This window comes from Delphinus delphis, chromosome 11 (assembly GCF_949987515.2).
Source record: "Delphinus delphis chromosome 11, mDelDel1.2, whole genome shotgun sequence".
Classification (NCBI taxonomy): domain Eukaryota; kingdom Metazoa; phylum Chordata; class Mammalia; order Artiodactyla; family Delphinidae; genus Delphinus; species Delphinus delphis.
Window position 1 is genome coordinate 17418148 of NC_082693.1, and position 18415 is coordinate 17436562.

At 39.8% G+C, this 18415-nt stretch overlaps 1 protein-coding gene across 1 annotated transcript in view; it reads right to left on the bottom strand.

Annotated features, from left to right (window-relative positions):
* Positions 1–18283, bottom strand: part of RECQL (RecQ like helicase) — a 33035-nt gene extending 14752 nt beyond the window's left edge. Inside the window, exons 1-5 of the mRNA XM_060024408.1 lie at positions 18206–18283; positions 15838–15885; positions 7773–7970; positions 6702–6881; positions 3070–3176 (exon numbers count right to left, since the gene is read on the bottom strand). Coding sequence (XP_059880391.1) covers positions 3070–3176; positions 6702–6881; positions 7773–7970; positions 15838–15853 — 501 coding nt within the window. The 5' untranslated portion in view covers positions 15854–15885; positions 18206–18283. The remainder of the gene's footprint in view (positions 1–3069; positions 3177–6701; positions 6882–7772; positions 7971–15837; positions 15886–18205) is intronic.
* Between the last annotated feature and the right edge of the window lie 132 nt (positions 18284–18415).

Below are 18415 nucleotides of genomic sequence, written 5' to 3' on the forward strand. Positions count from 1 at the left end.
TATGGTGATAAAGGTGGGTTTTATTAATTTTTAACATTATATTTGAAATCATTTCATGCATGTGTGAACTAGCTATTTTAATGATGTTATCAAATCTACTCATAATCTATTTAGGTTTTATGAAGTATCTTATTCATTAAATTTTTATAATATGAAATACATATATTTATATATTATATATATCGGGGTCCCCAACCCCCGGGCCACAGAACACTGCCTGTCCGTGGCCTGTTAGGAACCGGGCTGCACAGCAGATGAGCGGCGAGTGAGCAAAGCTTCATCTGTATTTACAGCCGCTCCCCGTCGCTCACATCACTGCCTGAGCTCACCTCCTGTCAGCACTATGGTGAGCTGTATAATTAGTTCATTATATATTACAATGTAATAATAATAGAAATAAAGTGCACAATAATGTAATGCACTTGAGTCATCCTGAAACCACCACCACCCCCAACCCCCGTCCGTGGAAAAACTGTCTTCCAAAAAACTGGTCCCTGGTGCCAAAAAGGTCAGGGACCGCTGACATATGTAATAAGAATAAATCTTAAGAACTAACAGCTATTAGGTTCTTAATGTTGTTGTTATTTTCTATAATATTTAGAACAGTGGATGTTGTATTTTCTCCCTCTAACCTAATTAGGACCAAAAGAAGTGGTGAATGTGATAGAAAGTCAAAATACTTTCAATCATCCCAGAAAAGCAGTTTGTTAACTCGAGATATTCCTAGTTTTGTTAAGAAATGGCCAAAGTGTATTAAATATTTCAGCTGGTCCTAAATGTCCCAGAAATATTAGAGGAGCAAACATAAGGCTATTTCCTCAGCAACTCTTCAAGCAGTAGTGACATGGCCTGAACTTGTAATTATCACACCTTTCTAACTACAGTGGACCCTGGAACAACTCAAATTTGAATTGCATGGGTCCATTTATATGCAGATTTTTTTCAATAGTAAATACTACAGTACTGCAATCTGCAGTTGGTTGAATCCCTGAAATGAGGAGAGCTGACTACAAGTCACCCACAGATTTCTGACTGTGTGTACAGTTAGGGGCCCCCAACCCTCATGTTGTTTAAAGGTCAACTGTACTTTCCATTATTATTACTCTCTTTTTCAGTTTTAAAGAAGTGCAATATGAGAAGGCAGTGTTCTCCACAGATTCATTTTGGTGAATGAGAAAGCAGTTATAATGACACAAGAGTTTAAATAAAACAAAATTATATGGGAAAGACTAGGAGAACCAGGGCTTCCCGAAGACATAGCTGACTTTAGGGCTGGGAGGAAATATACAAAATGAGCACAGAATATCTTATAAAAGAAAGCAAAGACTCAAAAGCTATGAGCTACATTTAGGAGCCACCTTAGATAAGACTCTCACTACTCAAAGATGGGACTATTTCACCATAAAAAAAGAATAATAACTATGGATCAAAAGACATCAAACATGTTAAAAATCCGTAAATTTACAATGATACTTGGGGGGAAAAAAAAAAAGAACTTATTGACCACCTTCGGAGAATGCTGGAAAACCAACTCTTTCTGAAAATTGGTAAAGAAAGGGGAAGAACTTTCAATCTGCAAAGAGTTAATAAGGAAAACGTTCTTTTTTACAGAAAAAGTCTAGCTAATATAAGAAAAAGTGAGAATTAGAAATCACCATCTTGTAACCCCCTAATTAAATAATGCTCTAGGATAGGCAATAATCATCGGTGGCTGCTAAAAACCATTAGATGAAAAGGTGATAGAGAACTTGATAATTATAGAGCAGGCAGACATAAGCTGAACCCACTGATCAAGCTAATGTCACAAAAATATAACTGGGTTTTATATACCTCCTGAGTGATACCAGGGGAAAGTATACTCTTGCCAAAGAAAGAAAAGAAAAGAAAGCCCAAATACAGTCAAGCTTTTAGATCTAACTAAAAGAAACAAGTGAAACAACATCACAAGAATACAGTCAGGAAGAGACAAAATATAGGAAAGTATAGGACAAAAAAACAAACAAAAAAAACAACCTAAACAATAATTTGCGTGGGAAACAAACAAGAAATAAGGGAAACCTATGGATATATCAACCAATACAACATAATGCATGAACCTTATCTGGACCATGATTAAAAAAAATAACAACATTTGATGAGACAGAAATCTGAATCTTTTTAAATGGTGGTTTTAAAGAACTAATACTAAATTTTTTAGATGTGATAATGGCAATGCAGTTACCTTTTTAAAATGTTAGAGATACACACTGAAGAAGAAGCTACGATTGAAATGATATGATGTCTGGGACTTATCTCAAATAAATAAACCAAGGGTGGGCAGGAGGGGAAATTGGGGATATACAGACGAAAAAAATTGGTCATATGCTGATAACTGTTAAAGGTACTTAACAATACATGGCAGTTTTTATACTATTCTCTCTACTTTTGTATGTTTTTAAAATTTTCAATAATGTGCTTTTTAAAAAACAAACACCTTGGAAATGCTTTATTCTACAGATAAAGGTAAGAGAGTCCATTCCCAAACAGAAGAAATTCCACAGGGGTTGGGTACCTTGTTACTAATTCATTTTTTCTATTTAATTATATTGCATAATAAGAAATTCTTGCTCACTATTTTAGAATGGACACTATAAAACAGCAAATATTTCCTGTAAAGTGCCAGATAGAAAATATTAGGTGTTGTGGTCCATATCACAGCTACTCAACTCTGCTGTTACAGCAGGAAAACAGTCACAGACTACACATAAAAGAACCAGCGTGATTCTGTTCCAACAGAACATTATTTATGGCCACTGAAATCTGAATTTCATGTAACTTTCACACTTCACAACATACTATTCTTCTTTTGATTTTTTTTAACCAATTAAAAATATAAAAACTAATCTTAATTCACAGACCACACACAATAGGCAGCGGGCTAGAACTGACCTATGAGCAGTAATTTTCGACTCCAATGTAAACAGTTATCAGTTTTTTAATTTTATAAGCAACTCAATTGAACCTAAGGTTCCTATTTCAATGAAGAGTGTAAATTAAAAATAAAATACAATAAAAGCCACACACGCATACCTTAGAACTAGAAGCATTTAACATGGTAGCTGAAATTTCTAATTGTTTCAAAACCATTAATTGGTCTTCCATAAGGGAGATCAATGGGCAAATCACGAGTGTAAAACCTAAAAGAGAAAGAAATCTACTTTAAATTTTATATCACCACCAGAATGAGTTTACCTTCTTTACTGTAACTTCCGGCCCTGCCCATCAATTCAGACTGATTTTCAATGCAGCCTTAGCAATATACCAGCTATTTCTTACCCTCATTAATAAAGGAGGTAGATACGAATAAACAATAAGCCAAATAAGCAGATATAAGATAAACAGACATCTCTCACCCTATCAGTCTTACAGAAATATAGATAGATGTTATCACTTGGAATTTACTATCATTTTTAACATTTGGTATTGGTAATCTCAGTAAAATGATATAAATCAAGTCAAATACTATCCAGTTAGCTTTCCAAAGAAAACATAGCAACTTGTATCATCTAGAATGATAGTTACATAAGTATCCATTCACTTACTGTACCAGATTAATTTAGTCGGATCAGAAATCAGTGAACGGTTTTATTGACTGACAAGTTATCGTAATATATCCCCTTTCTCTGAGAACTGAAATTGTTTGCAGCAGCTACAAAAGCTATTCTACATTGTTAAAATCCTAAGTTCTTACGTTTCTGTAGTTTGTTCCTAAAAAGAACCTAGGGCAGAAAGCAGACCAGTTTAAAAAATATACTCAAGGTTACGACCTTATCAAGGATTTTACCCTCTCAATTAGTCCTCTCTCCTGTATTTTCACTTTCTCCCTCATTACTGGCACCTTCTCATTAGTATTTTATTTTATCTTATCATCTTATCTTATTTTATCTTACTTTATTTTATTTTTTGGCCACCCTATATGGCATGTAGGATCTTAGTTCCCCGACCGCAGATCAAACCCGTGCCCCCTGCAGTGGAAGTGCGGAGTCTTAACCACTGGACCACCAGGGAAGTCCCTCATTACATTTAAACACGGTCAAGTCTCTCTCAAATTTGAAGAAACCCTGAACACCTAATTCAGGGCCCCCTGTCTTTTTCCCTGCATAGCAATTCTTTCCCAGGAGTGTCCCTTTCACTGGTTCCACTTCCTCACTCCTACTCACTCCCAAACAATTGCTCTTTGGTTTCCACCCAACCATTTTACTGAAGCTGCTCTAGCCAAGGTCATATTTGAGTCCCTTGTCACTAAGTCCACTGGAACTTTCATGTCCTTATTTTATTTGACCTTTTGCCAACAGTCATCACTATTAACTACTCCCTGCTTGAAATACTCCCTTCTCCAGGCTTCTGATAACCCCATACTCTCCTGACTACCCTCCTACACTTTGCTTCTCTGTAAGGCCCTCTGTCTCTGTCTGTCCCTAAACTCTTGGTGTTCTGGTTTCTGTTCTGGGCGCCCTTCTCTTCTCACGCTGTTCTGGATGATACAATTCACTTCAATAGCCATCTGCATACTAACAGCCTCCAACCCAGCAACCTCAGGTCTCTCGAACCCAAGCTTTCCACTCAAACATCCTCCTACTCAGAGGACAATACTACCTGGATATCTTGCAGGCATCATAAATTCAACAGGCCCCACATTAAATTCATCACCTTCCCTCTCCATTCCCAAATAAGTTCTTTCTCCAATGTACCCTGTTTCAGTGAACAACTTCACCATCTGTCCCAGCCTCAAATCTGGGCAGCTAGACTATCTCTTCTCCTAGTCCTGTATCCAATGAATACCAAGTCCTACTGAACCTACCTCCTAAATATTTCTGGAATTCCTCCATCTGCTGGAATTATCCTTCTAAACCACAAATCTGACAAGTCTCTTACCTGTTTAAGACCCTTCAATAGCTTTCCACTCATCTAAGGAAAAGTTTTAAAAATATCTTTAAAGATTCTTTCCACATGTCTTGGCCTTCACTGCCTGCCACACTAAAATGATTCCAGGTTATTGAATACCCCACACCATGCATGTTCTCTCACTTTTAGGTGCGCGCGCACACACACACACACACACACACACACACACAAACACACTATGGAATATTACTCGGCCATAAAAAAGAATGAAATAATGCCATTTGCAGCAACATGGATGGACCTAGAGATTATCATACTAAGTGAAGTTAGCCAGACAGAGAAAGACAAATATCATATATCACTTATATGTGGAATCTTAAAAAAAAAAAAAAAAAGAGATACAAATGAACTTATTTACAAAACAGAAACAGACCCATAGACACAGAAAACAAACTTATAGTTACCAAAGGGGAAAGGGTAAGGGAGGGATAAATTAGGAGTTTGGGATTAACATATACACACTACTATATATAAAACAGATAACCAACAGGGACCTGCTGTAGAGCACAGGAGACTCTACTGAATATTTTGTAGTAACCTATAAGGGAAAGGAATCTGAAAAAATATATATACATATATATGTATAATTGAATCACTTTGCTGTACACCTGAAACACAACACTGTAAATCAACTATACTTCAATTAAAAAAATATTAAAATAAAAAAAAGCCACTTCCTCAGGCCTTCCCTAACAGCCCCTAGACCAAATCTTTGCACTGACTTAATTCCCTGTTAAAACCTTTATCACAAAACCCTTAAAGCAATTGCTTGCAATTAAGCTGTATTCTCTAGACCAGGGGTCAACGAACTAAGGGCCGGTTGCTTGTTTTTGTAAATAAGGTTTTCCTGGAAAACAGCCACAGCCATCCCTTTACCTATCGTCTGTGGCTGCTTTCCTGCTACACTGGCAGCTGAGCAGTCGGCACAGACCTCACGGACCGCAGAGCCTCTCCCATTTACTGACTGGTTCTTCGAGGAAAAGTCTGCTGACCCTGCTCTATACCCCTGGTAGTCCCCAAACAGCAGCATCAGTGTCATCTGAGAGCCTGTCAGAAATGCAAGCTCTTGGGTCTCACACTAAACTAGAATCTGCATGTTGATCAGATTACCAGCTGATTTTTATGCACGTTAAAGTTTGAGGAAGCACTGCTGGCCACTGAGCTCTGTGAAAACGAGGACCACGTACATCTGGTGACTCCAGTATCTCCAGGGCCTAACACCACAGCAGACACTCCACAAAGACCTGGGGCTCGACTCCAGGCCTACTGACTCCTTTTCTAGGGCTTTTTCTCCTACAACATGTTCTTTAATGATGTTTCAGGAACCAGATAAAAGAATGAATTACTCTCAGTCTTTTTTTTTTTTTTTTTTTTTTTTTGCGGTACGCGGGCCTCTCACTATTGTGTCCTCTCCCGTTGTGGAGCACAGGCTCCGGACACACAGGCTCAGCGGCCATGGCTCACGGGCCCAGCCGCTCCGCGGCATGTGGGATCTTCCTGGACCGGGGCACGAACCCGTGTACCCTGCATCGGCAGGCGGACTCTCAACCACTGTGCCACCAGGGAAGCCCTACTCTCAGTCTTTAACATTCCCTCTCTAGGTGAATCCTTCAAATGTGTATTAGTGGAGAGATAAATCAAACAAAAATGCACTTGATTTTGGCAAATATAGGGCTAGACATTTTTTTTAAAGACTTAAAGATATATTCAGAGAAACGATGTTTCTTCATGTTAAATTAATGTTGATTAATACCCACCATCTGAACATAACGCTGGTAACTGGTAGCATAAGCTCTTTCCCCCACCTGTAGGCATAACGAGAAATACCTCCTTTCCAGACATTGTTACATTAATCGTTTCCAGTTGAAGTGACCTGAACTTCTGCAGTTTAAAGACATTTTGCAGAACATCTTTAACTTTACCAGACCATGGAAAATCTAGAAAGAGAAAAACAAACCAGATAGATTAGAACTATTCAGTATTATGAATGAGACACAAATGTGAATGGCTGGTTTTATAATAGAGAAGAATCAGATCAATATATAAGACTTTTAATACTATGGACAATTTAACTTTTATAATAATAATTTTGAGATCTGTTTAATTCCCGATGCTAAGCAAAATCATACTTAATGATATGTATCATAAGAAAAAGTACATCAGAAAAAAATGACAACATTTGCCGGTGATAAATAACTTACAGAGGAGAAAGGTGTTTGGTCAGGTATTTGAAAAACAGTCTGCATGCCCATCAGGAAATTCATAGCATCATAGAAAACTCAACTATCATGAACAAAGTTAACGATTACCTGAAATTTTTGGTGTAAATATCTTGTTTAAAAATGAACACTGGAAAAAAAGGCCCACAAAAGCATTCAATTCTTTCAAGAGTTATAGTTTTCCACGATTAATGATAAACAAGATGCTTGGCAAGACCCTGAATCAACAAAGGTTTGTTCACTAGGGCAGGAGAATGCACTGCCCTTCAACGAGTTTGAATTTTTTTCTCAATTGTTTAATTTTTTCTAGTTAAAACCTAGAAAACTGAGTTAAATAAATATCTTATTTTTCTAAGCACCGATTAATGTTGCTAAAACCATATTTGGACAAAATAATACATTGTGAATAATAAAGGCTTCATTTAAAAAGAACATGGGTAAAGAATGGTCTGCTTCCAAGTTCCCCTGCCACTTAAGGAATGGCTAGTTTCAACTCTTAAGCTACTAGAAAGCACTGACCCAGGCACAATGATTTAATTCTAGTTCATAGAACTGAGAAGAAACAAAACTGGCAAAGATAAAAAGAAAAACAACAAAAAAAGAGCAAACCTTCTTTATTCCAAGAGGCAGGTGACGAATCACATTCGCTGCTCTCGCCAGCATCAGAATTCTCTAAACACTGCTTTAGTCTCTTTGTTAGGACATTTTTTTTCTGAATAAGCTCCTGTTGCCTTTCCAGAAGTTCTTGAATTTGAATGTCTACCGCATGTAGCTCACTGGTTATAGAATCCAGTTCCTCACTTAGAGCTACGAGGGAGGAAAAAAGATATAATGACCAGACAGAGTTAATCACAACTTTAGGTTTCCTTATTATTGATTTTTACGTATTCCTCACCATCAAAATTATATACTTATCGTAATATAGCAGAGTGGTTAAGAGCATGTGTTTTGGAGCCACACAGACCCGAGTTAAATCTTAGGTCTTCCTCTTACTGGCTGAGTGACCTCAGGCTAAGTACCTTCTACTTAACTGAGCCTCAATTTCCCTATCTGTAAAATGGGGATAATATTAATACCTAGCTTTCATAGAACTGCTATAACAAATTAAATGAGATAGCATATTGAAAGTTCTTAACACAGTACCTGGCACACAGTTAAGCATTTCATCAATAATAATTTTTTTTATTATGTTGTAGGGCAGTGGTCCAACCATCTCCTAAATCATTTCAGTAAAGTGACCAGACTTTGAAGCAAGAGGAAATTATTTAAAAGTCATACCCTAACTACTTAGCTATCATTTTACAAAAACATTCATATTTGGGTTCATACTGTGACATTGTAAGGAGTCGGTGATTATAAATACAATGATGTAACAGTAAAGAGAGAAATCAAGCATGCTACTGGAATTGGCATTACAAGGCCAGCATGCTAACTTATAAAGAAGCCTTAACATGACTCTAATCAGTCCAAATATTAAAGTCAAAGTGAGATTTCTTTTGATATCACATCAGTGGAAGCTAGAAAAATTTTATAGATTGGTGTTTTCTAAAACATCTGCCTGCATTAATCAGTGTCCAGTTTTTGTTTTGTTTTTTTTGTTTGTTTTTTTTCTTGGCCATGCTGCATGGCTCGTGGGATCTTATTTCCCTGACTAGGGATTGAACCCTGGCCCTCAGCAGTGAAAGCACAGAGTCCTAACCACCAGACTGCCAGGGAATTCCCAGTCAGTGTCCAGTCTTAATGCCCTTTCATGAGATGAAATCTTAGAGTTATGATTTAAAATAGGATGCTCCGGTGGCTTTGTATTCTACCAACTGCCTGCACGATTCTTGGTTAGGGCTGCCACCAGGGAAATCTGTAGGAATGAAACAGCAGCCAGGTTTACAGTCAGGAGGCTGGCATAAGGTCAGGTGTTGCTGCAGCTCACTCCCGTTGTCTGTCGCTGATCCGCTGGCTCACCTTGCTGACAGGGGGCAGAAGCAGGGGCAGGTTTACCCACAGCTTCTTCAGCTTCTTTGAATCCTTGGCTGGGTTCAAATGCAACTTTCTGCGGCAAGTGCACCAGCTCTTCCGCAGGGCACCAGCGTCCTGGAGGTCAGAGCCTTGGGGACAGTGACACATCACATGAGTCCCAATGACACACAGGTTCTACTTGGTCCTAGTGCATTTCAGCTCTTCCTTATCCTCCCACATGCCACATCCATCCTCCTGACCCTGCTGCTGGCTCTTGTGACTTCCAGACCAGCAACGGACTTCTTCACCAGTTCCCATGATCACGTAGAGACTAATCCCTGGCATAAATCCCTTATATCACTCATAATGATTCAGCTTCTCTGATGGAACCTGACCAATGCCAAATGTTGTCCCAGAGGAACAGAACCTTAATGGGTTCTCTGAATCGCTTCTGGGCCACCTGGAATTGAGTCTCTGATCTGATTAGATTTAAGGGTATTAATGACCCCTCTTTGCAGTAGTAGAAGCGATAATGGTATTCCACAGCATGCAGTAGACAAAGTTAAATTATCATCTATAGATACCAGTAATTAAGTACCTAGAGAAGGCAATGCTCTGGGTGACCAAGTGTTTGCTGTCACAGAACATTCTTGTAAGAATAATGGGGTCGGTTGGTTGCTTGCGAGTATGCTGGAGCACTTGATGAGAGAAATGCAGGGTGTCCATAAAGGGACCTCAAAGTTTCTATGACTGTCCTAAACAAAACCCTTATCTCCAGAGATTACTGAATACAAACAAGTTTAAATTCTGCAGGTGGCTGCATTATGATACAAACTGAATTCCCAACCTCGCAGGGACTCTTCTGTTAAAGTTAGGACATTGATTTGGAAGGAGTGAGACCCTGAAATCGGGATGGGAACATATGGGCAGATTCCAACGAAGCAGGGGACCTTGAGCCACTAATTCTGCCAAGTCTTTTTTGCCCCCCCCCTTTCTGAAACAGCCACCTCCTGCCTGTTACGGTCTTTCCTGAGGTAGATGCCCTGCAAGAGCACGTTAATCACTCGAAGGATCTGCCCCCACCACCTTCCAGTGCTACAAGACCCACGAGGCCCCAGAGGATGAGGTATAAAAATGTGAACTGTGAGAAAATATGACACACACCAAAAGAGTTGCATTTGCCAATATCCATCACCAGAAACTAGAGAGTATACGTGGGAACAGGTCCTAAGGCTACTAAATCAAGGTGGACAGCATACAATATTGAATGAAGCCAAATTTACTGGTGTGGACTCAATAAGAAATTCTGGATTTAGGGACTTCCCTGTTGGTGCAGTGGTTAAGAATCCGCCTTCCAATGCAGAGTACACAGGTTCGAGACCTGGTCCGGGAAGATCCCACAGGCCACAGAGCAACTAAGCCCATGCTACACAACTACTGAGCCTGTGCTCTAGAGCCCGCAAGCCACAACTACTGAGCCCGTGTGCCACAATTACTGAAGCCCGCACGACTAGAGCTAGAAGCCACAGCAATGAGAAGCCCGCGTACCACAATGAAGAGTAGACCCTGCTCGCCACAACTAGAGAAAGCCCAGGCAGCAATGAAGACCCAACGCAGCCAAAAATAAATAAATAGATTTATTTTTTAAAAAGACAGGACAGGGCTTCCCTGGTGGCGCAGTGGTTGAGAGTCCGCCTGCCGGTGCAGGGGACACGGGTTCGTGCCCTGGTCCGGGAGGATCCCACGTGCCGCGGAGCGGCTGGGCCCGTGAGCCATGGCCGCTGGGCCTGCGCGTCCGGAGCCTGTGCTCCGCAATGGGAGAGGCCACGGCAGTGAGAGGCCCGCGTACCACAAAAAAAAAAAAAAAAAAAAAGACAGGACATAGTCCAACAACAAAATTTAAAAAAAAAAAAAAAGAAAGAAATTAATTCTAGATTTAGTGTGCTAAATATAGTGGCCAGGAGTGGCTCTAATAATTTACTTAGCTAGTCCCAAAGATGAATATCAGAAAGTTGGGAGGGCTGGAGTGGCTGTTCTCTGTAAGCCAGGAATGACCATGGGAAGTGCTGCCTTTGAACTAGACTACCTGAATCAACGAGAATGATGGATTCTAAGACATGGGGGCTAAATGCTGGGAATTCAGTTCACGACCAGAGGAAACGTAGATGTGGCTGCCATACCCGGCAGTAGAGTAGAACAGTCTGACCCACAGAGATCTTCGGCAGCAGCTAGCTGATCATGATGTCTGAAATGGAAATAGACGACTTGATCTGTACAGGCAGAATACAAAGGCCTGATTCTGGTAAACACAAGCCTGATTTGAATCACCGCAACGGAGACATAGTCCTTCAACCAGTTCCCAGAAATGGCCAGTTTATAGACCTAGAGTCCCTTGTATAAAGTGGAAGTTGGGGCCCTTTGAAAAAGGACCCTCCTAACACAGCTAAAAATTTATGTGGTAAATCTTTCCACTATCCTTCTCCACAGAAACTTATCAAGGTAATTGTGTACTGGGAAAAGGAAAATAACTTCTCAGAAATTACCAGACATCAACTCTAAACTGATAATTCCTGGAGAACTAAAATGCCACGGTGATCCACCAGTCAGAGTAGGGACTGGACAAGCAAAGCCAATGATCAATGCAGTTTTGCTTGGGTGCATCATACAGTGGGTTAGGAGGTCCTCCAACCTACTCTGTGGTTACTTCCCCAGTTCCAGCAGGCATAATTAGAACAGGTATATTCAGCAACTGGCTGAGTTCACACGTAGGTCTCCTGACCCAAGAGTAAGGACTATTATGGTAGGAAAGACCAAGTGGAAGGCAGATAAGTGTGCTTACCTATCCAAACAGTGAATAGTACTCTTCCCACTGCCACTAGTGAAATGTTTGCTTCCCAACCCTGAAACTTTGGACTCTGCTGGTCTAGAGGTCTCAGTTAGCGAGGAAGAACTCTTCTACCAGGAGGAAAAGCAACGGTTCCATTTAACTGGAGTTGACTACCACTTGGCCAGTTTGCATTCCTCACGACAGGAAATCAACAGGCAAAGAAGGGGGTTACTGGACTGGCTGGGGGGAGTGATCCTGACCATTCAAGGGAACTGGATTGCTATGACACTGCAGAGGAAAGAAGTGTGTCTGGAATGGAGGGGATCCTCTAGGCTGTCTTTTGGTATTCCCGTGTCCTCTGATTAGAGTTAATGGAAAACTACAAAAACTCATTACAAGCAAACTGCTAAGGCATATCCCACCAGGCAAGGCCCCATGACCAGGTGAGGTGCTTGCTGAGAACAAAAGGATATGGAACGAGAAGTTGAAAAGGCAGTTATAAAATAATAGCTATGACCACACGATCAGGTGAGAACCAAGAACTGCAATAGCTATAAGCATTTCTCCCTTATTTTGACATTCCTATATAAGCCAAATTTGGGTTTTTCTTGTTGCTGGTTGGTTGGTTGGTCGGTTGATGGATGGGTGGATGGGTTGATTGATGTTCCTGCTCGCGTTCCCCTAAATTCTAAAATAAAAAGTGTTAATAGTCTCTAACCTCGTATCTCAGGATTTAAGTTAGAAGATTATCAAGAAGGATGTGATTCAGCAAGAAGAGGAATGAGCGTCACGCAAAGATGAAGAAAAAGAATTCCTGTCCTCTTCGGAGGAGAGGATCAGTGTGTATTTGGTTGGACCAGGGACAGCTGTATCATGTTGGGGAGCCAGAGATTTAGAAGGTGGAAGTGAAGCCGTCGCCATATTTTCCATATTTAAGAAGGTCAGTGCAAGGTCAGGCCTGGTGACCTCACTGGCATGGGGCAGCAACTGGGTCCATGATTCCAGCTGCTGCTAGATATCCTTAGGGAGACAGCAGGGCCTGCAGCTCCTCTAGATCCTGTTGGTTCTCCTCCCTTGGCTTCTCTGAACACTCAGCCAGGTCATATGCAACTCCACGGGGAAGGACGTGAGCATTTTGACAGGTCCTGCATCACCTACACTGGAGGCTTTGAGGCAATAAGAGACTGATCTAGGTTCCGGTAAGATTCATCTTCGTGGGGAGCAGTTTGTTTGGGCATTCCCCACTGCATATGCATCTTCTCTTCCTAACTGCTGGCTCCTCCAACTTTGGGCCCAGCTCCAGACACGCAGGCAACAGACAGAAAGAAAGAGCTTAACCACTTCCCATATTCACACCAAGTAGAATCCCTACAGTTAGTCCCTTATATCTCTCATAGTGGCTCTGCTTCCTGATCAAATCCTACATAACAGAGATGTTAATGTCAAACTACGCTACAAAGTCAGTATCATCGTACCTTAGATAAAGTCCTGATTGACTAAGAGTATAAGAGAATAGAGCTAGTTGTAATAAATCAGGGTCTTTTAATGTTTTTGTTCAAAATTATGTCACCTCTATTGCCAGCACGGACAACACATGACTTGTATTATTGGAGATGAGATTGAAAAGTGAAAGATTTCAATAATCCGTAACAAAGAGGGCTTATTACTATAATATATCTCAGGAGCACATAGTATTGAGCAGGGATCACACTCCAGAGTTCCTAAGCTTACAGCTGATGCAAGGGAGGTATCAGTCTTCAGAAACAGCACATTTTCCAGCAATATCCCATACTGAAATGAACAACGAAAGGAAAGTGATCTGCCACAAGGGAAGCCGTCAAATCCAAATCAATAAACTGCCTGAAGGCAACTTCAGAGGCATTTCAAATATAGTTCGACAAGTGGGTAGAACAATAGAAGAGGTGGGTTATTTGAAAGGGGCACAATATTGTAAAGGCAATGATTCAAAGTAAGCATCTCCTCTTAAATAAAATTTATCTATGTCATTACTCAGTTATTTTAAAAGCATAGCCTACTGAGAAAGCTTAAAGTCTTGTTAAGTAGAATAACTCATTTATGCATTCCAAAAATAACTATACCCAACTGAGGCAAGGTTCCGTAACATCTCTGAAACCCTCACCTTTGTCTCTCAGTAAAGAACATTTGGATTAGCATTTAATATAACTTAAATTGTTACTATTTATTATTAACCCTTAAGCTGTGAGAGTGAGTCATGAGACAAAGCCAAAATCTATGTCACTATTTTTTTCATATTTATATTTAAATAAATTGTAGTTTTTAGGGGTGGATGGGAGGATGCCATACTTAGGAAAACCATTTCTTTAAAGTTTGAAAAGAACCTAATCTTTTTACCCCACTGTTAGTGCTAGTATGTAGCAAAGGCCATATTCACTATATCCTACAAAGGACAGGAAAATACCATAGAATAAGTTCCTCACTCCTGCCATCCACTTCTTTACTGAATAGTCAGCAAGACCTCACTAATAAGCACAACAGAATCTAGCCAAGTTTATAAAAACAAGCAATGGATGGAAATATACCAAAATACCAAAAGTAGCTGCCTGGAAAAGGTCAAATGGAAGTTTTTCTTTTATACTTTAAAAACGTTTCAAATAGCTCCACTTACAGGAACTTATCTTAAGGAAATAATCAGAGACGCACACAAAGCTTTTGATTCAAAGATGTTCAATGCAACCTTTTTTACATTTTAAAAATGGAGACAGACTGAAAGTTCAACACCAACACCAAAAGTGTTAATTGTTTAATGTCACTTCAAAACAATAAAATACAGAACAGTATTAAAAATAGAATATTTACAACATAGAATTTACTTAACAATATGTCTATACTCTATATCTACATTATGTTTTTAAAAATCACATTACCAAACATTATGTACAAAACATTAAAAATTTTGTTGAAAAACAATACATCTAAATGTTACAGTATTAACCTGACTAGTGAGATTATAAATGATTTATATTGTCTACTTGATAAGTTCCCAAATGCTATCAAGAAACATATCATTCCTTGGAACTCTTATGTATTGTTTTTTGGGAACGTAAAATGGGATAGTCACGATGGAAAACAGTACAGTAGTTCCTAAAATAATTAAACATAGAAACACCATGTTAACCAGCAATTCCACTTGTAGGTATATACCCCCCAAAACTGGAAGCAGGGGCTCAAATGGATACTTGTACACAATGTTTGTAGCAGCATTATTCACAAAAGCCAAAAAGTGAAATAACCCAATGTCCACTGACAGACAAATGGATAAAGAGAAGGTGGTATATATACAATGGACTATGATTCAGCCTTAAAAAGATACATGTTACAAAACAGATGAACCTCAAAGACATGCTTAAGTGAAATAAGCCAGACACAAAAGGACAAATATTGTATGATTCCACTTAAATTAGGTACCTAGAATTGTCAAATTCACAGAGACAGAAAGCAGAATAGTGTTACCGGGGGCTGCAGGGAAGGGAGGACTGGGTTTAACTGGTACCGAGTTTCAGCTTGGAGGGATGAAAAAGTTCTGGAGGTGGATAATGGTGATGACTGCACAACAGTGCAAATGCACGTAATGCCATGCACGTAATGCCACTGAACTGTATGCTTACAAGCAGTTAAAATGGTAAATTTCATTAAGTACATTTTCCCACAATGAAAAAAAATCTGAAAAAACATCACTTCTATAATCAAAATTTTTAAAACAAGTATTTTTAAAATTTATTTTTTATTAATTTCTATTAAGACTTTTTTAGAGCAGTTTAAGGTTCACAGCAAAATTGAGGGGAAGGTACAGAGAAAAACATGCAATTAGAAAGAGAAGAGAATGAACTACAAAATGTAATCATCTCCACTAACCTGAAACGGATGCCATTCTAAAGTTGAATTGGAGAGCCAAGTTTCTTTCTAAAAGTGAAAAAAAAATCAGAGCAACAACTTTTTAAAAACAGTACTGTTGATAATGCTCAATGATAATGTCATTACTAAGCACAAAAAATGTTAGAAAGTAAACTATATACTGCAGTGACCTTTCAATAAGGACTACATGCTTCTTCCCACTCTACATTTTTGTGGAAAATTCTCTAGATTTCAGAGAAGTGTCCAAAGTCACATAAACATATAATAACAAGTATGACGTCAAGAACACTGAACAAATATCCACCAGACACAAAGCGATGTCACAAAAAAAGAGCAAAGCTTTGAGGTTAAACAGCTTTACCACTAAATTACTGTGTGATCTTAGCAAACCTAAACAACTTGTTCATCTCAGCCCCTTTCCCTGTCTCTAAAATTGGGATGGTGGAAGCTATTTTACAAATAACAAGTTGGATAGATTCAAATATCCCAGGTGAAGCAAAATCCATCAACATAATATTCAAATTAATAATTTAACATTTTACTGAATATTTGCTTTAAAGGGTTACAATTTAGACTCAATCTTAAAAGAGGAATTGGTATTCTACAGAGGGGTGAGATTTCAGAGGGAGAGAACATGAAAAGGTCAGAAGTGGGGAAAAAGCCTGGTTTGTATTAAGGAACTCAAAATATTTCTGAATGACTAAAACTTAAGAGTACACACGAGCAAGTGGAAGGAGGTCAGGTTGGAGGGTAGGAACTTTATTTAGATTGTCCATAATCTCCAGGAACACCTCCCCCAACTCTGATATGGAAAACCAATATTTTCCAAAACTAACTTAGAATGTTCTCCAAAGCTTCAGCATCACCCTACCCTTACTCAAACTGCTGACCTTATGCCCTTCCTCATGTAGAATTCTGTAGTCACCACTAGGCTGGAAAAATAAGTAGGGTCTTCTTTACCTTGCTAAGAAGTTTGGAAGGGCCACACCACTAAAAGATACTGAAGAAGGGGAGTAAACCAAGGACTTCTAATTCTTGATCGATATGAATATGTCTTCACCATTTTGTGGAAATATAATTCTCCTTCTCTAGACTGTAAGGTTCTCCAGGGGGGTAGGGATTGAGTCCCTTCACATCTGTATCCACATAGCCTAGCACAGTGCCTTGCATATAGTGCAGGCTCAGGTTTGCTGAGATTGAAAGCAGAGGGTTTTTCTATACTTATGAAACGATGTAATCTACAACCATTTTGCCCCACTATTTTAAACGACTCCTTTGATTATACTGTTAAAAAACTGCTCATAAACTCCTTTCCCAAAGGATGTGATTTAATAGCAAAAGCTATCTGAACATAAAATATGTTCAAAAATTAATGAGCTATCTATAGCATGTGTGTCAGAAGTATACCTAGGCACTGTTAAAATCCAAAACAAACGGAGACCAGTCTTGAAAATTTCCTGGGCAGACAAAACCAGCACAGACATACAAACAAAACTTAATTTAGCTTATTTTGAAAGACTAACTTGACCTGGGGCATTTTTTTGTTTCTGCCTCTGGAAATCAGAAGCAAAACTCCAACTGTTTCCCAAGGTTGCTAGGAGGTAACCACTAATCAATTCCCTATCCTTTAAGAAAATGTTAATATTATAACCAATCAGTGTGAAGAATAAACAGTCCTTACTAAACAAGCTGCTTTATAACAATATAGCCCTGAGCCTAATTCCATGTTTCGATTTGAGTGCTCCCGGTTGGCAAACTGTCTTTTTGGTGTGTACACATGAACTTTTACTAATTACTACTTCCATGATTCAGTGGTTTTACTTGCTATATCTGAACTTTTGCAAGCATCCTCAGGAAATATTTTACAGGGTCTCAGGCAGTCATGCATGCTTGACACCAAGTACCAGAGGCTAAATCACACACACACATCCTCCAACTCCTCGCCCCCTGCGTTTAGACGCAACAGCAATTTAATAATACCCTCCCTTACGCTTAGGCGTTCCCAGTGGCGTTTCCCAGTAAACAGTGGTTGCAAATAAACAGGCTGTGGTACCCAAGCCTCCTGCACGGAAAAGGCTGGTGATAAAAAAAGACCGGTCGGCAGTGGAACGTGCCCCTAAAGGACCGAGTTCCATTAGAGCTGAGCGATGATAGAGAGTTCCATTAGAAGGGCGAGGGCCCCTGTTTCTCCCCAATGTATTGGTGGAAGGAAATGAGCCGGCCTCCCCATCAGCCAGGAAAAGGAATATTAGCTGTTTCAAAGCGGTAACGGGAGTTACCCCAGAACGTCTCCCCAGGGGGTTAAGGGACATCCTCCCCTCCTCGGTCTCCGACCCCAAAACGCCCCTGCCTCAGGTGCGCTACTCACCGCTTTCAGACGCGCTCCAACGAAAACTTCCCGCCACCAGGCTCTCCTTTCTTTCCAGCCAGGAGCATCCACCCTTCCGGGTCGGTCCTTTCAACCAATTGCAAGTAATACCCTTCTCTTATTGGTCGAGGGGTGTGGCCACCATGTGCGTCACTGAACAAAGCCACAGGTGATTGGTTGATGTTGGGAGCAGGCTTAGCCAATGGGGAA